The 25,511-nt window shown below is 36.6% G+C and overlaps 1 protein-coding gene across 1 annotated transcript in view; it reads right to left on the reverse strand.

Annotated features, from left to right (window-relative positions):
* Positions 1–25,511, reverse strand: part of LOC150075004 (uncharacterized) — a 1,344,778-nt gene that overhangs the window by 1,007,167 nt on the left and 312,100 nt on the right. Inside the window, exons 7-8 of the mRNA XM_090389033.1 lie at positions 14,000–14,147; positions 4,161–4,351 (exon numbers count right to left, since the gene is read on the reverse strand). Of these exons, the coding sequence (XP_090245159.1) occupies positions 4,161–4,351; positions 14,000–14,147 (339 nt within the window). The remainder of the gene's footprint in view (positions 1–4,160; positions 4,352–13,999; positions 14,148–25,511) is intronic.

A 25,511-nucleotide genomic window follows, 5' to 3' on the forward strand; every position in this document is an offset into this window, starting at 1 on the left:
TATGATGAGAGCCTTGTCAATCAATTCTGCCCTGGAGAAATTGTACAAGGCTCAAGGGGTAGAATTTTTTTCAGCCTGGTCTCTGCTTGTTGACAGGAGAGATTGCTTCTACAGGGATGGGATACACTTAAATAGAAAGGGCGCAAGAATATTTACTGATGCTATCGAGGCCGTGTTAGGTGGGTCGGAAAACTAGCGTGGGGGGATACACAGACTAACAGGTTAACTGGCTACAGGCACAGGCAAAAGTGATTCTTGCACTGCTTCTATTAGAATGGGCATCAGACTGGAAAGCAAGGTAATGGAGATTTCCAGGACTGCTGGGAGTCATAGTGGAACAAGTAAATACATGAGCTGTGTTAGGGTGGCTAGAAGCAGGAACAGGTGCATGTATACTTGCATGTACACCAATACTAGGAGTATAGTTAATAAATTTGATTAGCTTGAAGTGCTAGTCAAGACATCAAAGGTAGATATTGTTGGGATATCAGAGACGTTGTGTCACACAGATATAGGCAGTGCAGAGTTGGAATTTGAGGAGTACAATGTGCACAGGAAGGATAGACAGGATAGAAAGGGAGGTAGGGTTACGCTGTTTAGTTAAGAACATAACATCTAAGGAACTGCATCCAATTGATGTTGGTGGACAATGCAGTGTTGACTCTGTGTTGGTGTGAAATAAGCACCGGGAAAGGAAAAATGAGAGTAGGTGTGTGTTATAAAGGCCTAATGAATCTGATGAGTATAATGAGCAATTGTGCAGAGAAACAGAGTGGGCCAGTAAATCAGAATGTCTTATAATGGGAGATTTTAACTTTCCAGATATTGACTGGAACTTGTGGATTGGTCACTCGCACACTAGCAAGACTTTTGTGGATTTATTGGATGACTGTTTTCTACAGCAACATGTTCGAGAGGCAATTGGAGGGAGTAATACTCTTGATCTGATTATCAGTAGTGATTTTTTATGCATTAAGAATCTGCAGATAAAGGAACCAGTGAGCCACAGTGATCATAATGTATTCATGTGGGAATTATTTAAAGATGTAACTACCATCGAGGCTAAAGGAAAGGGCTTTTGCTTTCGTAAAGGTGACTACAGAGGTCTCAGACAGTTTTTAAATTCTGTACAGTGGGATCAACTGATGATGTTACCAACAGTGAATTCTGAATGGGAAGCCTTCGGGGTCTTAATTTTGAAGGCTACTAGGCTTTTCATTTCAACTAAGAAATACTGTTCAAGGTTTAGGCCTAAATGGCTGTCAGATGAATTAATGAGGCTAGTAGCAGAGAAGAAGAAAAATGTATGGGATGCATATAAAGTATCAGGCGACACAGAAGCCTATGGCAGGTATAAAGTAGTCTGTAATCAAGTCACAAAGGAGGTTAGGCATCCGAAGGCAGATTATGAGAAATCTTTGGCAAAGGATGCAAAGAAAAGCAGAAAGGAGTTCTTTACTTGTGTAAACTCTAGAACGAAAGGGATGAATCAGATTGGACCATTTAACATAGATGGGTTGGTTGACTATTGATGAACATGCTCAGGTAGCTGATAAACTGAATGAGTATTTTGCATCGACATTCACACATGAGGAGTTATTAAATGAGGGGAGTGCCAGAAGTTCATCAACCGCTAACAGAGAGCTAAGTGATTTTGTAATAACTGAGAGCAAAGTGGAGGAGAAATTGTTGAAGTTAAACATAAGGAAGGCACCTGGGGTGGACGGGATCTATCCAGTTATATTAAAGGAGGTAGCAAAGGAAGTAAGCAAATTCTTAGTCATAATTATGAGAGCTTCCTTGGACTCAGGGGAGGTCCCGATGGACTGGAGGTGTACAAATGTGTCACCAATCCACAAAGGAAGTTCAAAAGGTGACATAAGTAACTACAGACCTGTTAGTTTAACTTGTGTTCCGGGGAAAATAATGGAGCCACTGGTTAAAGAAGCATTGCAGGGTCATCTAGACAAGACTGCAGTAATAGTTAAGACACAGCATGGGTTTGTCAAAGGGAGGTCTTGTCTGACCAATTTGATTGGTTACTATAATGTGGTCACAAAGGAACTGAATGCCAAAAATAATTTTGATATCATATACTTGGATTTCAGGAAAACTTTTGATACTGTTGCACATGGAAGACTGCTGTACAAATTGGAGGGGTATGGCATCAAGGGGTAAGCTGCTAGAATGAATAAAGGGATGGTTGAGTGGGAGACAACAGAGAGTGGTAATCAATGGACAGTGCTCTTCGTGGACAAATGTTACTATGGAGTTTCCCAGGGTTGGGTGTTGGGCTCATTGTTGTTTTCATATTTATCAATGATATTGATGAAGGTATATCAGGTTTAATGTCCAAGTTTGCAAATGATACAAAGGTTGGCAGGGTTGTTAACGACAGTAAAGACAGTATGCTATTCCAACTGGATCTAGATATGTTGGGAAAATGGGCTGAGAAGTGGCAACTGAAGTTTACAAATGCAAAGTACTGCATATGGGTAGCAATAACCCAAGAGAAACATACCAACTGTGTGGTACTACACTCAGGGAAGTGGAAAGTGAAAAAGACCTGGGGGTAATTGTGCAGTCAAATATGAAGTTTGCTGAGCAGTGCGATGGGCTGCCAGGGCATGTCATGAAATCTTGTCACTGATATATAGGAATTTTGCTAGCAGGGACAGGGAGATAATTATCCCATTATACAAGGCAATGGTCAGGCCACACCTACAGTACTGTGTACAGGTCTGGAGGCTTCATTGTAGGAAGGATGTAGAGTTGCTAGAACGAGTACAAAGAAGGGCAACAAGATTGGTGAGGGGAACAAAGAGGTGCTCTTACCAAGAAAGGCTTAATTTCTGCAAATTGCATCGCCTGGAGAGTAGGCACCTCAGATACATTATTAAGCATGAAGATGCTTAATAATGTATGCAGATACATTATAATGTATCTGCATACAATAATGTATCTGCATACAAAATGCAGATACATTATTAAGCATGAAGAAATTCAATAAAATGTTACTGAGTAAAACTTTATGGCTTCTTCTGCCTGATTTATTTCATTGCAACACTACCTAATTTTTCCTGAAATACAGTACATCAACTATGAACTAAAATGATGCTTTGCACTAACTTGTTCGTCCTAAAAAACATTAATGCAATTATTTTACATTTTTTTGTATGGCAAAGTTCTCATTATCCCCCCCCCCTTTATTTTTCTTAATTGTCCCGAATTTTAGGCTTTAAAATTCACTTATGTTCCGGTCGTCGTAATCACTCTCTGGTCACGGGAGGCTGTTATAGGGTTTTGGGCACATCGGCAACTTGGGCAGCACCGTAGATAACATGTCTGTAAACTATTGTGTTCTGTGATCAATTTTCTGTTTGCTAGATGAAAAATCCGAGTTTCCAGAAGAAAAACCATGCTACCCTCGGCTGAGACCGACTAACTCAGCCAAACTATGAAAAAGGCCATAAAAATTCTTCAAGTCACTGACAGGACTCGAACTCATGTCTTTTCCACCCAGTGTGGGGACGAGGACGATTCTATGAACTACCTACGAGGGCCGTTTGATCACCCTAAACTAGCACATGTGCATAAACGTGCTTATAGATTGCTGGATGACAGGACTACCGAATATTACTCACCCGATTCATTCATACACGAGCAGCACCCTTCTGGGTTGTTTCTTTCAAGGATTCTTTCACCATATATATGACAATTATGTTAACACGCAGTCCTTGGTATGGAATATATTTTTTTTTATTCCATACCAAGGAATAAAAGTTTCTAGGAATAAAAAATTTTCAAAGTCGTCAGCTTTCAGTGCCCATTGCCAAAGCACCCTGATTGAGAAATATAGCACCCTACAAGTTTCACACGATACGGGTCTAATATGCAAAACCCCCCAGACTTAACTCATGATGGGCAAGCATAATTTGGTGGAAAATTTTCTTACAGTAATTACATGCAGTATCTTTTAAATCATTTAATACAGACTTTCATAAAAAGCATACAAAAACCCTTAGAAAAATGCACTTCACTCTGGAGAAAAAGGATAACATAAAAAGCTTTAGCACAATTAATTTTACAAATATGATTCTTATTCGGACACTAAATTTATTCAAGACTTGTTTAAGTAATAGCATTAATCACTAACTTACCTTTAGCTCGATCACTTGTTTTTTCTTTGGAATTAAAAAATTTAAACTTGTCCAACATAGAGTTTGGATTATTAGCGCTTCTGGAAGAAACAGTGGTAGTGAAAGATGTAGGCGAATTACGGAGTACAGATGTCGACGTTGACTTTACTGGTAAGTGAGATATGGAAGAAGATGATGATGCAGATGAAGGCCTAAAATGACAGCGATTTTTATTATATGCAGAAACACAATCACACAAATTTGAATCTATGTAGACCAGTGTTTCTCAACTCAAGTATAAGTGTTCCACAGAACATCGTCTGGTTCCTCGAGAAATCGTGGAATATATAAGTAAAAATTTTGAAATGCAAAAATTTCCAAATAATCCTCGAAATATTACAGAATTTTTCGTGTGCTACCAACTGCCTTTTTGTTTCTGTTCGTCAGTTGATATTTATATTTAGTTATATTTAGTTGAATTGTGTCTGTGTTAGTTTCGTACTGATACATATCTGCATCACTGTGGCAACAGAAAGGTGGATCTTGTGCCATCAAGAAAAAAACAGCAGTGTGACAAACACCCTTCTTGGAAAGTGGTATACACTGTATCTGTAGATCAAGTTCTGAAAGTGTCTTCTGCCTGTCACCCAGAATTCTCCACATTTCTAGGCTTTCTCAATCTCTCTCTGCTGACAGTGAAAATCCACGGATCTGTGCGATACTAATCAATTCTGAATGTTTCATATTTGAGAATGATTTCATGGGCGTTGTTTATTGCACGTTATATGGTTATTCGCTGTTTATAGTGGTTCTGTGCATCTAAAATCCCACCACATGATAGTATTTTCATACAGCTGTTGAAGACTGAAAAATGTTGGAGCATATGAAAAGGCGTGTGTCAGTGAAGGAGAAAAACAGTGAAAATGAATCAAATTTATCAGATCCAAGCAGACAGAGTAAAGTAAAGACAGAGTATGAGTAAAGCAGACAGAGAAGTGACTGATATTAAAAAATTTCGGGCGTGGATTTCACATGGACTGGGGACAAAAATTTTTACAAAAGTTTACAGAAAAAACTAACAAACACAGCTACGGACTTTTCGAAGTTAAATTGCCACTTCAGTACTAATCACAACCACTTGTCAAATAAACCAGCTGATTACTTTCAACGACTTGACAAACGACAAGACAAAACGTAAAAGTTTTGAGAAGAAAGTAATACCTAACAGCGAAAAGGCTGAAGATGCAAGCTGTTTTAGTAGCTGAGATAATTGTACAAAAAATGAATTCACAGTATTGCTGAGAGCCAAACAATATCTGCTTGTAAAATAATAGTAAAAACACTGTTAGGCAAAGAGGATGAAAGTGAAACTGACAGTTCCTGTTTCTAATGATATTATTAGTAGCTAGGTGGATGACATATCGCAACATTCTTCGAAGATGTCTTGTCTTAAATACTAAAAAATACTAAATTTGTTCTTCAAGTCAACAAATGAAACAAAAAAAAAAAAAAAAAAAGAGCTTTTGGCATTTCATACAATTTAAAAACGAAGGCGTAATAGGGGAAAATTTTTGTTGTAATGAACTGCCAGAAATGGCCAAAGAACAAGACATATTTAACATCATGTCTTCTTATTTGGAATCCTGTGGTTTATCGGGGAGCCACTGTGTTGGAATTCGCACTGCGGTGAATTAACTCAATAGGCATTTTTACACTCGTCGGGGGGGGGGGGGGAAGGGACCTGATGTCACACTGTTTCCTCCACTAGGAAATTTTTGATTCAAAAACTATGGAGGAAGATTTGAAACGATGTAGCTGTGAACACGGTCTGTTATACAGGGTGTCTCAAAAATACACGGCATAACTTCAGGAATGAGTTCCTCATATGTAGACAATAAAAATATTTTATATCAACATAGTTCCGGAAATGCTTATGTTCCGAGTTCTGAAGGTCTATATGACACTTAGCTGTGCACATCACCTTACAGTAATTGTTCAAAATGTCTACCTTCTGCCTGAATACAGGCCTCAAACCGACGTCTCATGGACTCGCGAAGACGATGCCAAATTCCTGGCATGCTTCGTATTGTCTCACAATCTGCGACAATTCGATTGCGGAGAGTTTCCACATTTGGAGAGTGTTCTCGCAACACTCTCCAAATAGTCAAACAGCCAGTTGCATTGCTATTCTGCGTGTGCTGATTCCAGGAGTGGCATGCACAACATCCAAAATCTCTTCCTCTACTTCAGAAGTCGTAGATCTTGGTCGTTGTTGTTGTTGTTATTTGGTTTTTAGGAACATTAGCAACTAAGGCCATATTGCTCCAGGGATATGCGGTGGTCATTCCCTGACCTTTCCGCATCCTCCGTATTTGGTGGATCACGGGCTCGAACCCTGGTCTAATCAAGAAGCGTGTGCTACGCAGTGCTGCTCCTGCCCACCTGGCTACGGAGGCGCCTTAGATCCTCCAGAACATTGTCGTCCGCCAAATCGTACATAAAGTGCATATCGCTTGCTCCTGATTTGAGTACATGGTCGGAATGGAAAACCACCAGATTCTGTCAGTACCTTGTGATGAAGGAAATCACCTACGGGAGATAATACATTCCGGTTAATAACTCGGGAACCAAGCATTTCCGGAACTATGCGGAAATATTTTTATTGTCTACATATGAGGAACTCATTCCTGAAGTTATTTTTGTATTTTTGAGAAACCTTTTTAAAGCACGAGTTCTCACGTCATGCATGTTTGGAAAAGTGTATGAAAATATGCAAAAAGACCATGTAATTCTCCTTCTACACACCAAAGTTAGCTTTCAAGGGGAACTTTTAACAAGGGTATTTGAGCTGAGGAAGTACTGCTTCTCTTAAAATACAATAATAAAGCCAGTCTTGGTGGCTTTCTGGAAGATAGAAAACAGCTGAATCTAGACTACTAAGCAGATATTTATCAGAACTTAAGCACCTTGAACACCAAAAGAAAATATTCTAACATCCACATAAAAGTTTCTTGCATTCAAAAATAAACTCAAAGTTTGAAAAAAAAACACCTTTCAAGTGGAAATACTGAAATGTTTTCTCTCCTACTTGATGTTCAGAGTCAGGCAGATTATAATGAAGTTACTGCATTAAATATCTATCAGTCATGTGGAATCACTGACAGAAAAGCATGAGTAATACTTTCTTTTTCATCAGAATTCTATAAATTGGTTAGGAACAGTTTTGGTCAGCTCTCACCAATTGAAAAAATACACTCGGTCTGCAAGAAAACTCAGACCGAGTGTATTTACTGCTGAATTATTGACAATAATTCAGCAGTAACTGAATTGCACTCCCCTCTATCGACTTTTTCTGGCCTGTAAAAGTTTTCATGGGTAGAAGTTCCTCCATAGAAAAAAAGGTTGAGAATCACTGGTGCAGACAAATAACAATAGACATAACTGGCAATCAAACTATACAAAGGTAAAATATTTTATAAAATTTAAAATAGTTTTGTAGATTTAACATGGCTTTATGATACATGAAAACAGTGACAATGTAATCTGCTAATCTCAATAAACATCATCCGATATTTAGCTTATCGAGACTTAAGACTATATTGCACTGTAAACATTATGTTTGTAAATTGCTTGTGTTCTTTGGTCGATTTGCCATTAGATTATATGGGAAGGTTTGTTTTTTCTTTTTTTTTTTTTTTTTTTTTTTTTTTGCTGATGCCTTATAGGCTTGCTTTCTTGCATCCTCTGCTAATACTAAAATCCGAATCTGAAGACAACGTCATTCTACAGTTGCCTCAGACCAACTAACTCAGCCAAGCTGTGAAAAGAACACATAAAAATTCCTCCCATTATTGATGGGATTTGAACTCAGATCTTTTCCACCCACTGGGGGAAGACAAATGATTGTACCAAATTGTTGATAGCCAACTGTACTACCACAAGGGCATATTGGGAGGAAAAAGGGAATCCTCTATTCTATTAATAATACTCATAATAAGTAAAAAATGTAAAATAAGTGGCATTAAAATAGTTCTTATGGTAATCACCATGGCTATAAGAGACTTTCAAACTTCATCTAACTGACCAACTTGAACTTGCATGTTTCTGACTAACTGTGATAATAAAACCACTATTATCACTAAGTGATCTAGAATCTCTAATGGATATTATCTTTTGATCATTATAACTTTCCCAAAATTTATAATTCCACTCACTTTAATAGTTTTATCTTGAAGTGGTGGAACCCTTTAGTAGTGTATCCCTAGTTTCAGTGTCAGTGACTACACTTCATACCTTTCATCCCCACAGGCATAATGAAGCTTTTCAATTTATTATTCTCTTCATCAAAACATTGATAATATCCTTAATCACCACCTTTGAATCCAGGTGGTTGACCGGGGATGAGTTTCGCCCTCCCGTGGAATAAAATAATCTCCCCTTCCCCCAGAGAACCGGCGAAAAATAGTAATTTTTATTTTAATATCTTTGTTTCAGGCCTCAAACGTTGAAATTTTTTCCACATTGTTTTGTTTAATTTTAATTAAAATTTTCTTATTACTGCACACTTTAGCGGCCATATTATCAGTTTACATAATGTTGTAATTATAAAACGCGAATTCAATAAATTTATGTCAAACAAATAAAACAAAAAAAAAAAAAAAAACATCACGTTAACTTAATCAGTGTTTCCCAAAAGAGTGGCACTCATACCACCAGTGGTATGCGGAACGTTTTAAGTGGTACGCGGCGAAAATAAATCACTAAAATTCAAGAGACACGAAATTTTCTAAATAATTAAATGAGCAATATTTCTAGACGCACAATTTGTAACTAAAAGCTACTATTTCAAGTGTCAGCATTTTGGTTTTATCGTTTTCAGGTTTCCTTTATTTTCGCACAAACCATCTCTTCACAGTGTTTCACACAAACGGTCTACTATAGGTTCGCCTGGATTGGTTCCTGAGTGACGGATGCTACTTGTAATTAGAGAATGTCCGCTGATTTCGCGGAATGGGCTAAACAATGTCCGAGCAGAGAGAGAAGTCTACTGCAGCCACTATTTGAATTGTCGGCAGTTTCGCTTTACGGTTTTCAGGTTTCCTTTGTTTGTTTGTTTTTTTTTTTTTTTTTTCATAGCAAGAGTCTACTTGTGACTAATTCTTCGTTTGTATACCGCAAACAAGACAACGACTTGGTCGCAGCCTAAAAGCCAGATCGTCAGAAAAAGACTTTTTGAAATGAATATCGGCCTGATCGCGGCTTTAATTTCAGCCGATCACGACGAATTCTAAATATATATAAAAAATAGATTAGTCAATATCTAAATGTTATTATTATTAATCTCCCCACTGCATACGCTTATTGAAATCCGTTGAACTACATGACTACTTTTATTGCCGCGCAGCCACTAGTGAAAATTCACGCAGTTACGTTGTGGAGAGTGTGTCGAAGTCTTATTTAGCTTACTTAATATTAATAACTGGACTAATTTAATACCCGTTGATTTAAAATGAATACTACGAAAAAGAGTAAAACGTATCATTTTCATGATACGTACTCTTTACTCTTTGCGTCTATACCCAAAAAAGGAAATTTAGAAAGGCACGTCAACGCACTCCATGGTAAATACCAATCGAATTTTCCGCCTAATGGTGACCCTAGAAAAAGTAAATTAAAAGAACTTAAATCCAGATTAATCGCGCAACAAAATTTCTTCATGACACCTAATTTATAATCAAAAGCAGTAACTGTAGCATCATTTGAAGTGGGGCATCTTCTTGCAAAAAATGCAAACCATTTTCTGATGGTCAATTCATCAAAGGCGCATTTTTAGAAATAATATATATGAAATTAAAAGTGCTCTTCAAGATCTGAAATTATCTCAAAATAATGTGATGCGACGCATCGAAAAAATGAGTAAAAATGTGAGGAAACAATTGCGAGCTCATATTGCTAATTGTGTGTCCTTTTCTTCACAACTAGATAAATCTATAGACATCAGTGATACAGCTCAATTGCTCGTTTTCTTCTTATGGTTTTTGATGATTCTGCCACTAGAGAGAACTTCTGGGTATGGTTTCGTTTAAAGAAAGAACTAGAGGTCTTGATATATCTAACACATTCAAAAATTTTACTGAAAAAATTAAATTACCACTATTTAAGCTCGTATCAATAACAACAGATGGAGCTAAAGCAATGACGGGGCATCTTAACGGATGCATCTCATTGTGCCAAAAGGATGATGAATTCCCGGATTTTTTGAGTTACCACTGTATCATCCACCAAGTGTTAGCTAACAAAAGATTATATGGACATAGCTTTCGAAATCGTGAATTCCATCAGAGGACAATCTCTTCAAAGGAGACTTTTCAAAATGCAACTCGATAAAAATGAACCAGATCTAATATTACAGACAGATGTGAGGCGGTTGAGTCGGAGTAAGTTTCTACAGAGATTTCGAAATTTGCTGAATGAAATTTAAAAAATTGTTGGGAAGATCAGCAGCTACAAGATACGGAATGGTTATGTGATCTGGCTTTTTTGGCAGATTTTACCAGTAAATTAAGTGATCTGAATTTGGAATTAGAAGGAAAAAATAAAAATGTGGGTGACATGATTAGCAGTATTTCTGCGTATAAATATCAATTTTTGGCTAAGGATCGTAAAGAAAAAAAATTGGATCATTTTGCAAATATGCAAGATCATTTGCAAAAATATCCTGTTTTTGAATTTAATAGTGAGAAATATGTTTCTGAAATTTAGAAAGCTGTGGATGATTTTGAAACAATTGAAGACATTCAATATATATTTCTTATCCATTTAATGTCGACTTAGTTACGAACAAACTGCAGAAAAAATCGCTGAGATTTTTTACATGGAGAAGATATTACTCGAAAATGATATTTTTATTCATCTTTCTAAAAGCTAGATCATCAGAAAAAGACTTTTTGAAATATGTTTTCCGAGAAAAGTACCCAAATGTAAAAAAATGCAGTGAACTTTTAAATTCCTGTTTTGGTTCCATATATCTATGTGAATCGGCCTTTTCGTATTTGAAACAAAGACGAAGAATCGCTCTACTCCTACGGATTTCCATTTTTTTTTTTTTCTTGTTAGCGCATGGCCATAATGCACCTCCCAAAGTTTTTGCATTTTACTGTGATCCACGCCCAAGGCGGGAATCGAACCCGCGACCTTTGGGTTGCCAGGCATGCACTTTACCTACCTGGCTAGCCCGGACTTGCATACAGAAGATTCTTTACGGTTGGCCTTATCACAGTATATCCCCGATTTTGAAAGCTTGGCAGATGACATTAAGACACAAACTTCACATAAATTAAAATAAGAATGAATTTTAAAATAAGAATTCTGAATTGTATTTAATTTTAAAATTTATAAACAACATTTTTCAATATGTGTTGATTAACTTTTTTTAACCATGTGCGATGGAATTCTTGAGATGGTAGATCGCGGCACATTTTGAAGAAAAAAAGTAGAACGCATCACAAATTAAATTGGCCACCCCTGCTATAAACAATACATTTTATAACCTTTTCATTATCTGTACTATATGTATGGTGTGATCATCTGTTGCCAGATTACCTTGATGAATGCCCTTCGAAGGACAAAGGAATAATAAAGCTATATACACGAATGGAAAACTGAAACGAGAAAAAAGTGCGGGAAATGAAACGAGAAAAATTCAGCCAATCACAGAGATTTCCAATCTTTGATTCTTTTATCTTTGCTGCCTTTTACAAATAATATCCCTCAAAAAAGTCGTGCAGACAGCGCAGTTGGGATAGAATACTCTTTCAATGAAGGATCGTTTTAATGACAACGCAATGTCTATCATCAAAGTTACTGCAAAGTCTGAATCATCGAACTAACAGAAGGTGACATAAAGATAATCTCGTCTTGTCTAAACTTGAACTTTGATCTTTTGTGGAATGACATTCACTTGTTTAAATATGTGACAAAAACAGAAAACCAATTCAACAATCTTATACATTCAATTTTGTAATCAAATAATGGATATAAATAAAAATAAATAAATAAATTTTCTGTTTATACTCCGGTCAGAGGAGTTTACAAGATACACAGAATACAAGAAACAGCACCGTATTCAGTAGTCACGGGCTGAAACCCCGGTCATTCAAGGCACGTGTACTTATGCACTCCCGCGCCTGACCACTAGTGCTGTATTCCTGTTTCAACTGCCACTGCTGAACGTTCTTTCAGCACAATGAATCGATTGCTGACAAAATTAAGAAACCGAATGGAACAGGAAACATTGCAAGATTGCATGAAGATAAGTGTAGAAGGCCCCAATGAATAGAAGGCTTCAATTAATAAATGAAGTGATCGACACATATGCAAAGAAAAAGCAAAGAAAAATAAAATTATTATACAACTTGCATGTTTGATTATAATTTGTATGATTTTTTTTTTTTTTTTGCAAATTTTAATCTGTAATTTTCATATTATTAAACTGTGATTATTGTCATTAATGTGGTTTATGAGAACTGCTTATTATTAGTATTCAGATGTTAAATAATAAATATTTCCTTTTGTTTCTTAATGTGTTTTCTCATATTCTCTTATTGTAACATTCACTCTCGAAGTTTACATTCTTCCCCCCCCCCACCAGGTGCAAACGCTCTGGAGTCAACACTGCTTAAAAACAAGCTCTGGTAGAAACTGAAATTCCATTGTTCTGGTTCTAAAAAACTGTGCCAAAGCCATAAACAGAAAGGAAACTAAAGAAAGAAAAATATATTCCCCACACCTCTTAAGAGATGCCAGCAAATCCCATCCGACTAAGTAGGTATGCAAATCCTACCCCCACCCGGAAGTTAGCAAAGAAATAAATAAAACTTACTGAAGAGCAAGCAGCATAGCATTCACTGGTGCTTCTATAAAACCTATCACAGAACACACTAATAAAAATACAAACTTAAATATAATGAGCCCGCTACAGTCAATTATAAGAAAACACGCTTAAAAAATGTAAATTCTGATGTAGAATTTATCTAGAGTATAGACTTGTGAAAAGGCAAGCCAAACCAACTGAAAATGAAATCAAAATAACATGAAATGTTCAATACTGAATAATTCACTAACTAAATGACAGCAATTACTATGAAACACAGGAAATAAAAAAGCAAATATAAGAAAGAGATTGTTATTATACACTGATATTAGACATATGCAGAGTGCAGACTGTTTGCAGAGCTATCAGGAATGGGACATGATATTGCATGCTGAGAACAAAAACTCATTCCAGCTAGTTTAAACATAAAAGACCCCATTAAAAATAACTTTTCGACTAAGTTCATTAACATTACTTGCCATTTGTATAGATAATTCTTACCTGCATTATAAATTAATAATGATGTATAATATAAAATGTAATAAAAAACATTTATATATGAAGTTTTTTAAGTTAGCCCACAAACATATAATATCAATATGTTTTTTGCCCTTTAACAACCAATATATGGTCTGATGATGGGTACCAGCAAGGTTCTCGAAACGTCACCTTAATGCATAGGAATTTAGTTATTAACTGAATAAACTATCTTAATATTCACATGGTATAAAAGTGGTCGTTACTAACAGTATAATTCTGTAATGACTTATTTTAATTGAACTAATATGTTACGAATCATACCTGTAATTTCCCATTATTTGAGAAGTTGTAAAAGCAGAAAAGAATTTAACTTATTTGCAATTTTCTATATTTTTTCCTATAATAATACTGTATCTTTAATTTGATACCGTACACATACAGGCACTCCTTTCTCCTCAAATAAGAGTTAGTTGTTTGTCACTTCTTTTAATATATAAGATGTACTTACCGAGAACGATTCTTGTCAGTACTAACTCTTTCTCTGGATGGGACAGAACTTTTCGGTTGTGGAATAAATGATGAGGCAGTCGTTGCATGTGGAGAACTAGAATGTGAACTATTAACACTGGATGTTTTAACCGCCGAGTTAGTGGATCCTATCAGACAAGAAATTATGGTATCAGTAAATTATATATGGTATCAGTCAATTATAATTCCAATAATATATTATTATGTATGACATATTGGGGCTTCGGAGCGACGAGGGGAAATTTTGTGAATCAAGGTCAACCTACTCGTCCTGAAACACTTCTTTAAGAAATCGCGCACACACACACACACACACACACTGATGGAAAACGGAGCCAGGTCCCAAATGTCTTGTTGAAATCACACCTAAGTATTCCTCAGTGTTCTACCTGAAGCATAAACCATTTTTGTAACATATTTAGGTAAGTTTTCGGGTGCTGTACCAGTTCCTCAAAACATGGGATTTTCATGCTCCAGAAACAAACATTTCTACTAAAGTATATTGCACAATCATTGAAGGATATCATCATTCCACTTGCAGGAAGTGAAATGCTTCCAGGAAGAATTCACGAGACTTTATTCCTTTTGCATGCCTACATCACTTAAGTTATTAACAAATGAAGAACAATATCCTGTGGTGATGAGATGATGATATGTCTCACATCGTGGATGTGGAGCACCATGTTCCATGTTTCGGAAACATTCACCTTTCCCAAATGATTTCTTCAGAGAATGATCAAAAGATGCATTCCCACCTGCATCTCTTTTTACAAATGCTGATTTGCTTCCTAACTATGACCCCAAGTTCTGTCCTTAATGAACCAATTTACACAGTATTTTTGCTCTTAGTGTTTGCTGACTAAAGACCTTAGTCTTTGCTGCTTCCTGAATTCTGCGTTGAAACATTCTGAATAACTTTCATGGGTTTACCTGTATATAGCCTTCCACAAGTCCACATACTCTCTGTCATTCAGTTCCTCCAAAACAATGGGCAGTCAAACGGTTAGCCCAATACTTTACACAATTTATAATACATGATAAAGACAAATGATGTTTGAAGATTATATACCTAACATAATTAGATTAAAAACATTCATGTAACACATTTAGATACTTAGTGTACTAAACAGTATAATTTATATAAACTAGTTTCAATTAAAGGCACTGGTCTCGGTCTCTCTCTCTCTCTCATTTTTATGGTTAGGCCCATCTGGATCTTTTTGGTCATATTTGGACAGAAATTTTTAAATTTGATGTTAAAACAGAGCTAGGTATTAACATTTTGATTTTACGACTTCTAAATTTAAATGTAGCCCAATCTGCTGCTTTCTTTTCAATGGGAGAGTTGTTCCTTCTTCTCCTCCTGAGTTCAGTCTATAAACGTTATCTGTGTGCTTAAGAAACAAACATAAAGGAGTTTTTTGAAGGAAAACTAAAAACAACAACAGTTGTAAGCACTAAGTATATAACTGCTCTCAAACAGCTAAACGGGTTACTTTTCAGCTAACATGACATACAACCAAGTTTTTTTATTCAAACAAAAAAACTTCAGTTTACAATAATTTCAGAAGCATACCCATGACATTTTCAGACTAAATCAAGAGCAGCAAACAGCTTTTCCATTGAGAATAAAAAGCAGTTGAATTAGCAAAATTTCAGTTTAGAAATCGAAAAATCTAAGCAGTAATACTTAGATCAACTTTAACAACAAATTCAAAAATTTCAACCCAAATATGACAAAAAAAGTCCAGACGGTGAACCATCTCAGCCTAAAAATAAGCATGATAAATCCCAGGGCCTCATGTATGTAAGGTAATTCAATGTCCTGGATTTATAATTAAATATGCAAAATTTCAAATTTTATTTAACAGAGATTATATCGCTTCATTTGCGTACTTCTCTTTATACGTATATACATATATACATAAGTTAACATATTTTATATAATTATGGGTCCTAAAGAATTAAAAAATGAAATGAAAAGAAAACACTTTAATTATCATTAACAAGCTCAAAGTGATAGAACAACTTGAAAATGGTGTTCCTGGAAGAAAACAAATTGCTGAAGAATTTGCTATTGGCCAACAGGCTGTTTCAGATATTAAACACAAAAATAATCTGTAAATATATTTCCTTTAAAAATTCGATGTGGTGAGTGATAAAAGCATTTTATCAAACAGACAGGCATCAAAAAAGCCAAAAGAAGCAGTATTTAAGTATATTAATCATTCACGGCAATGATTAAGTGGCGTTGGCGTGCGACGCTAGCGCCACCTCATATAAATATAAATATATAAAAAGATTTTTTGTCTTTTAGGGTTATCTTTTGCTTGACTAATCCGGATTATCGCTTATTCCGGATGACCTCTCCCCGATTACTTCGGATTAGCGAGGGTTTACTGTATACAGGGTATTTCAAAAATGATGGTCAATAATTTAAAGGTGAAAAGTACAAACTAAAATAAGCAAAAAAGTCGCAGTAAACATCAGACGGCAAATGAACAATTTTCGAGATAACGCACATTTTCTCGAAAACTTTTTATCTTAGCTCCCTTCTTTGTTCACCGTGCCAAATCACCATCACGGTAATCAAAGAAGGCAGCTAAGATATATATATATATGTACCAGTAGTAGGTAAAAAAATAAAAAGTTCACCCATCTGTACCGTCCAAGGATTTGTGCAGTTCTCCCTTAAATTTATTCAACCCATCCATTTCTACAACAACAACAACAAAATATTGAAGCCTGTTCCAACAATCAATCATCCGCTGCCTGAAGGCAAAATTCCTCACATTTATCCTGAAACCACCCTTTCTCAATTCGAATTTAAGTCCCTTCATGTGTGCAGTCACAGCAAGTATAAGATTACCATTAACATTCTGCTTACTCAATCCAATCAGGGTTTAAAAACTTCAATCAGATCTCCTCGCAGGTGCCTGGTCTCGAGACGCAACAATTTTCAGAATGAAGATTTTCTTAGTAAGAGCACCCTTTTGTTCCCCTCACCAATCTTGGTAACCTTTTCTCCGTACCCGTTCCAGCATCTCTACATCTATCCTACTGAATACAGGTCCTCCATACCTGTATTCAATGCTCAATATGTGCCCTGACAAATATACAATCACCTGCTTATCCCTGCCAGTAAAATTCCTGTATATTATTGATAAAACCCCATGAGCTGTCCTGGCAGCATGTCCGCACTGCTCAGTGAACTTCAAACTGAATGCATAATTATTCCCAGGTCTTTTTCATTCTCCGCTACTCTGAGTCTAATACCACACTGTTGGATGTTACTCTGGGTTTTTTTTGCATTTGTCAATGTTAAACTTCAATTGCCATTTCTTAGCCCATCTGCCTAACTTTTCTAGTCCTGTTGCAGTAACATACCGTCATTATTGTCATAAACCATCCTGCCAACCTTTGTATTGTCTGCAAACTTGGACATGCCTTCATCAATATCATTAATAAATATAGAATGTATCAATGCTTAATAAAAAAAAATCTTAAAATACTGATATTTATCCTTTCATTGTCACAGCTAATTTCAAAGAAATTAACGAAAACTGTTGTCATACTCTGTGATTCCAAACTTTTATGAAGTGTACATACCCGCAATGAAACTGTTCCAAAAATATAGCTGTTCTTGATGATACTTTTAATTAAACCTATCAAAATTTTATTATGAACGTATGTCATTAATAAGAACAGATTTGCGCTTAATTTTTGTGAAAGGCGGCAAAATTTGAAAATTAAGTATTAAATGAACAAGGATGTGCATTTTTGACACTGAAATGAGAAAGGTCTGGACTTGCAAAAAAAAAAAAAAAAAAAAAAAAAAAAAGAACTCAGTGGGTTTGTGACAACGGACAAGAGATTTTTATGAAATTCGCTAAAATTCTTCATAATAATGTTGCTGATGCGGTCTGCTGACACACTAAAAATACTTGTGAAATTACTTGCTTCAAGTTCACTATTAAGCGCTCATTTTAATATTTGCATAAATTAGTATGACAGACAGAACAACTGCTTCAATGTTTCTTGTAGGCATTCTGCCAAGAGAGTTTTTGTTGTATTCTTTCAGTATTTTCTTTTTCTTTCGTGTGTCCAAAAAATACACTCTTCGATTTTCTTCTTATGCAAGACTATCACGTGGTCAGTAATTACAGAATGTAATAAATTATTTTCATTTATTATGACTGTAGTGTAATTAAATAAAACTTAGTGTAATTTCAGTTTGCGAAATAAGTTGGGTAGATAAATGCCATTCCGTAACATCAGTTGGTTTTATAAAAATTTATAAAGTAATTTACTGAAAGTACTTGAAGGAAATTATAAAAGTACGCACTACGGAGAGATGTACACAGCATGGAAATAAAAGCACGGAACGCGCATATTTGTATGCGCTGTGAAAGAGCTATTGCTGTAATTTGAAGGTGCAAACCGTGTGTTGAAGAGATAATACAGATTAATGTAGAGATAATGTAGATTCTGTAGATATTTTAAAGCTGAAAGTATTGCATTGTTTCCGTTGTAATGTTTAAATAAGAGGTTCTTAACTATTTGTGCAGTGATCTTTCTTCCAATATTGTTCGGCCACCCCGTTCCCTTATTCTACTTTAAAAATTTGTAAAGGGTCATAAAATTCAATGCTGAATATACCTTGTTGTTTAAAGCAACATTTTGCCATTGCTGTAACAACTTAAATTGGAATACCTGAATAAATAAAGTTACTGTACCAAAAAAAAAAAAAAAAAAAAGTTGGTGTATTTTGAGAGGATCACTCACCTCTTTTGATCATAGTATTTGGTCTGAAAGGTGTTGCTGCACTTTGAGACGGGCGATTACCTCATTTTACAATCAGGAATTAGAGAATTTGAGTTTAGATATAAGCGTAAAGTAATCAGACGTCCCGGATTATGCAGGACAGCCCAGGATTTAAGTCGTTTGCCCCGCATTGCAAACTCTCCCGGAAAATATCCCGGATTGGATATTGGATATTACGATTTTGCATTTTTTTTTTTTTTTTTTTTTTTAATTTTATTCTGCATCCTTGCGACACCTTTTGTCCCATTGATGGTGCTGGCTGACCACATAAACGGTCATCTCACATCTGTCATTTGTGATTGAAGTTTGTGGTTAGAAGGTTAGATTAATTGTTTATTGGCTGCAGTTTTCGCATGATAATTGTAACTTTGGACAACAAAAACAAATAACGTATGTATTAACTGCATTATATTTATTTGTATTTTTAAAATCGACAACTGTCCAAGGATTCTATGTTTTTTTTGAAGATGATCTTTGAAGAAGAAGTATTGTTGTATTTCATGCACAGTCAGGCAGCAACATTCCATAGTTCAGTGAAAATATATCGAAGGCGATAAAAATACAATTATGGAAGTTTTTGGAAAACAAATATAGGCTATATATATATATATATTTTTTTTTTTTTTTTAAAGTGTGACATTTTGTTTTGGGCCCCAGAATATCCTGCCCCACCTTTTGGCAACACTAGGTGGGTCAGAGTCTCTTGCGAGACAGTACTTGCTCTACTGGAACTGGCCCACCTTCCCGTAGCGTGAAGTCTGTCCAGGTGACTGATGCTTTTGGGTAGCCAAGAGGCCAGAACAGAACAGAATACTGTACACGCAAACCTACATCAACATATTACTGGCCCTTTTACAGTTGACTCTGTTCTTCACAGAGACACGAGGTGGAGTTGAACAGACGTTCCAGGTGTCGCCGTATACATATACACATGTCCATATTTTGTTTTATACGGCGGAGATGAACTAATGTTCCTGGAGCCGCTGCACAGAAGATAATATATATACACCATATTTTATTTTATAAGTTTAGTTCAAAGAAGTATATTTATTTAATTTAGATTTTGTATGTGAATATTTGTTATAAATAAAAAAAAATTTTAAAAATATATGTGTATATTGTTTTAAGGGGGGGGGGGAGTTGTAAAATCGATGTCCTGCATTGGAATACTAAGGATCTGCAGTCGGCTACAGTCGGCTTTGAAGCAGAGATTGAAAAAAAAAAAAAAACAGTCTCTGACACACAGGCAAACCTGCATGCCATGAATCTTAGTGGAGATGGAGCAGACAACACATGTGCATTTGTTTTTGATAAAAAAAAAAAATCAAATACACGTCGTCGATTAGCACAGAACAAATTCTACTGAAACTGTAGATCAATGGAAATCAGTCCTGATGAGGAACGAGTCACGCTGTTCAAGTCTGTGGACGTGTTTCGGTATGAAGGATTACCGGAGAACACATTACTTACGTATACTGTCCCACCTGTCTTCCTTCACAGTTGGGACAATACACTATTATAATTTCCACTAAGATGGACTAAGTCTATGACGAAGATCACTGAGAATTCATGGTTATATTCACTGTGACTAGTGAACGTAGTCCACAAGCTACAGTGCATGGAGCCAAGAATGCTGCGTCTTACGTTGATATTTTTTACAAATTCTGTGTCTTAAATTATGGCAATTTTATTAAAGTGGCCCTTACACCTGCGAACACGGCATGTGACAAAATCAAGGTTTCTTCTCCTACAGCAAAGATAATAACATCGGAATACTGCAATGGCCAGCAGAGCTCAACCAAATCGATCATCTTTGGGACGAACTACAACGCAGAAGGCAAGGCCAAGACGGCCATCTTCGTTAGTGGAGCTCACAAATACATTAATCGGAATGTTACCGAAGCAATACTATTGATTTGATTATATTATCAGCAGCGACTTTTCATGCATTAAGAATCTGCAGGTGAAAGACCCAGTGGGGGGACAGTACTCACATCGTGCTGATGCAGAACCAACTTAAAGACATAATTAGTGTCAAGGGTAAAGGAAAGGACTTTTGCTTCTGAAAGGGTAACTACAGTGGTCTCAGACACTGTTTAAATTCTATACAGTGGGACCGTCTGATGACGTTACCAACAGCAAATGCTAAATGGAAAGCATTCAGGGAAGTAATCCTAGAAGCTCCTAGACTCTTCATACCAACTAAGAAATACAGTTCAAGGCTTAGACCTAAATGGATATCAGATAAACCATTGATACGGGTTGCAGAGAATAAAAATACATGGGATGTATATAAATTATCTGGTGATACAGAATCCGATGGTAAATATAAACTGGTCAGTAATAAAGTCACAAAGGAGGTTAGGAAACCTAAGGCAGATCGTGAAAAGTCTCGGAAAAGCATACCAAGAAATGCAGCAGACTTCTTTACTTATATTAACAGTAGAAGGAAGGGGATGACACACATCGGCCCACTTGACGAAGACGTTTAACTGTTAATGATCCTGATCAAGTTGCTGACAAACTCAATAGGTATTTTGCATCTACAATTACGGAGGAGGAGTTCTTTGTTGAGAGGCATTCCAGTTCATTAGAATCTAACAGGGAACTAAATGAATTTGTGATAACAGAGAAGAAAGTAGAAGAGTAATTGTTGAAGATGGACATTAAAAAGGCACCTGGGGTAGATGGGATCTATGAATTATACTAAGGAAGCTAAAAGAGCTGGTAATAATTTTAATATCCTTATTATTGGAGATATATTTGCACATCTCCCTCTGGAAGGGAGATGTGCAAATATATCTCCAATTCACAAAGGGTGATCAAAGGGTGGCATGAGTAATTACAGACTTGTTGGCTTAACAAGTCTTTCTGTTCGGGGGAAAGAATGGACTCTCGTGTTAAAGAAGTAATGCGAGATCATCTAGACAGGAATGAACTTACATTGCAATCACAGCACAGATTTGTTAAGGGGTGATCTTGTCTGACCAAACTGACTGGATATTGCAAATTAGGCCGATGGGCTAAGAAATGACAGTTGAAGTTTCATATTGATAAATGCAAGGTACTGCATATGGGTAGCAGTAATCCCAAATTAACGTGCAAACTGTGAGGTACTCTACTCAGGGCAGTGAAAAATGAAAAATACCTGGGGGTAATTGTGCAAGCTCTTTGAGCAGGCTCATGCAGTTTTGTCTTTGATATATAGAAACTCTGCCATCACGGACAAGGAAGCAAAAATTTAATGTAATAGTATTATATAATAGCATGAGATTAAATGAATTACAACTAATAGCACAGAAAAGGATAGAAAGGAAGAATATATAAATAAATAAATATATAAATTATCATGAACCAAGTTACAAGATACATTTTATCTTATCAAGAAGCAACAACATGACCATGGTTTACTGTATGAGGCAATGGTTAGGCCGCATCTTGAGTACTGCATACAAGCCTCAATGCCTCATTTTAGGAAGGATGTAGATATGCTGGAACGGGTGTAGGGAAAGTCAATGATTGGTGAAGGGAATGAAAGGGTGGTCTTACCAAAACAGGAGGATTAGGTTCTGAAAATTGCTGCCTCTTGTGACTATGCAGCTATGGATGATGTGATCGAGGTTTTTAAAGCTCTGAATAGATTGAGCAAGCTCAATGCTGATGGCACGAAAAGGCAAAATTCAAATTGAGGAAGAATGGTTGCATGATAAATGTGAGGAGGTTTGCCTTCAGATGGTGGGTCATTGACTGCTATGTCAATGGGTCATTAATTGTTATGTCAATGTGCGATGGAATAAACTTCGATCTAGTGTCGTAGAAGTGGACAGTTTAAATGAATTAATGAAGAGCTAGACAAATAATTGGAAGGGGGTGGACAAATGATGTGGAGATTTTTTTTTTTTTTTTTAGATGAGCTTTATAAGCTTTCTTTCTTGTATGATACGCCAATAATAATAGTAATAATAGAAACCAGATAATGAACACTATCAACACCACGAACTACAGGAAATACATCGCTAACGACCCAGTTATGATAGATGATACATGTCAACAATGCCCCTTGGCCCTAGAGACAATCCAGCATATCACCGCGGGATGTAGGGTGATCAGTCGGAAGGAGTACATTCATAGAAACGACTAGGTCGCCAGAGTAATACATCAGAAACTAGCGTAAAAATAACAGTTGATAAAAGAAAGTGTGCCGTATTAGAAGTATGAATTCCAGCCCGTACTAGATACTCCTATTCAGAAATTGTAGTAGGACTGTGCCATAATAACGGACAAGACCATCCCACACAACAGAACAGACATAAGCCTTATCGACAAGAGGGATAAAGGTTACCTACCTGATCGAAATATCGGTGCCCAACACCAGCAACCTTCAGAAAACCTAGGAGGAAAATATCAGGAGGCACACAGACTTATTCGAAAGTATTATATAAATTCTTTATTATTGCTGATAAGTACAGAACATGCACTAGAAACAATAATATATCTTCTAATTTTTTATTAGAAGAAAGACTTATTCGAAAGTACTTTAAGATTTGACTAAAAGAACATCAAAATCAGTTCGTTGAGAGCCATTAGAAACAGAGGCGTACTACTTGAAACAGCCATCCAAGAAGACAGAAAGCCAAAGAAATGTGGTATAGGGAACAAGGAATGATCATCCCGATAATTGTGTCAACCACCGGCATGGTGCCAAAGTACTTAAGAACCTAGCAGAAATAGGCCTACCATGGAACACTTACATGGAACTCAAGAAAGATGCGATTCTGCAATTGTAGGATTTTTACCGGACACAACAAAACACCCCTTGCTCTTGATACCAGTACCTGTCACGGGGCGGAAAAAATCCGATAAAGGAGAAAAAGCCTGAATTCTAATTTTCTCAATTTTTAATGCAATTTATATCATGCAATTCTTTATATATATATATATATTTCTTTTAGTAATAAAGCGACTTTTTCCATCATTAATACGTCTATAAGTTCTTTACCAGCGCGTATCAACCCCATTTGAGTTCAGCTGCAGTTCAAACAGCCAAGTCGGCTGTGTTACCTATTATACTTAATTATCAGTTACATTACTAGGGTTTAGTGTCAAGCAACGTTAACTACAAAATCATTTTGTAGTTGCTGTTTTTGTAATTAATCAAAAAAAGTCATTTGACATTTTCTTGGTTTACCGGAAATGTACTTACAGCCTAAGCTAACTTTTAAAGTACAAAGCATTGTTATTTGTATAAAGTAAAACTAAAGTAAAAGAAAATGCGATTTTGTAGTTAACGTTGTATGACACTAAACCCTAGATTAGCTACATATGCTGGCGCTACATATGTTGCGGCTTTCTACTTCCTCTGGTAGTTTTTTTTTTTTCCTCGCCTTTTTCCCATTATTATGTGGGGTCAGCGTTTTTATTGTTTTGGCATGCAATTTTTACGGCCGGATGCCCTTCCTGACGCCAATCCTCGCACTTTAATCGGGCTGGGAATATGCGGTGGTCATTCCCTGACCTGCCGCATCCTCCGTATTTGGTGGGTACGGGCTCGAACCCCGTTCTAATCAAGAAGCGTGTGCTATGCACTACTGCTCCTGCCCACCTGGCTACGGAGGCGCCTCTACTCCCTCTGGTAGTAGAAAGCCAAAACATCTTCTCCTCCTCAGAGCCAATGAAGAATCCCAGCTCAAGAAGAGCAATGAAGTGAAAGAATTAGTCGAAAGTACTTTAAGATCTGACTAAAAGAACATCAAAATCAGGTCGTTGAGAGCCAGCAAAAACAGAGGCGTACTACTTGAAACAGTCATCCAAGAAGACATATCAAATATCTCCTCCAACCGCTCCCTATCCACCGCAGGTGTCGTCATGGCTCCATCTAAGAAAGCCAACTTGTCGATACTCATATATGATTCCTCTAAAGATTTATCTCATGATGAAATCCTTGAAGACTTGTTCCACAAGAATCTCGTGGACTTTGGGTTCTCCTGGGAGGAAGTGAAGGCGAAAACTTCATTCAGATTCTCCACAGTCAAAATCTAGCTCGCATGAAGACAGGGTCATCAGCTTCTCCCCACGCTTTACAGAAGCATACGCTCTCGAATAGAGTGTTTCTTGGTTGTAATGCGCAAAGGTTCTGTCCTTTCACGATTGTGACGAAGTGCTGCCTCTGTCTGGGATACAGGCACACTTCCCAGAATTGCTCGCACAATTCCCTCTCCTGCGGCCATTGTTCGTGCAGCTGATATGTCTATGGTGAGTGTCCCCATCGTGAAGAGGAGCAAGCTGTGATAACTATAAAAGACGCAGGAAACTCACAATCACTCTGTCAGAGTGATTGTGAGTTAGGGAACAACGTCTGTTCCCTGGTGGTGTCTGCGGGGGTAGAACAGTGGTATCGTCATCGTCCTCCCCACACTGGGTGGAAAAGGCCTGGGTTCGAATCCCGTCGATGACGCGAGGAACTTTAATGGGCTTTTTTCACTCCGTGGCTGAGTTAGTCAGTCTCAGGCGTAGATAGCAAGGTTTTTCTCCCCAGTAACTGGGGTTTTTTCGTCCAGCAAAACAAGCAAATCGACCATAGAACATACGCAATTTACAGAGAAAAATACGGGTTAATGTATTTAATTACGGGCAACCCTAAAATAATAATATATTTTTTTTTTTTTTTC

This window comes from Mastigoproctus giganteus, chromosome 14, assembly GCF_048544385.1.
Source record: "Mastigoproctus giganteus isolate SK-2022 chromosome 14, ASM4854438v1, whole genome shotgun sequence".
Lineage (NCBI taxonomy): Eukaryota > Metazoa > Arthropoda > Arachnida > Uropygi > Thelyphonidae > Mastigoproctus > Mastigoproctus giganteus.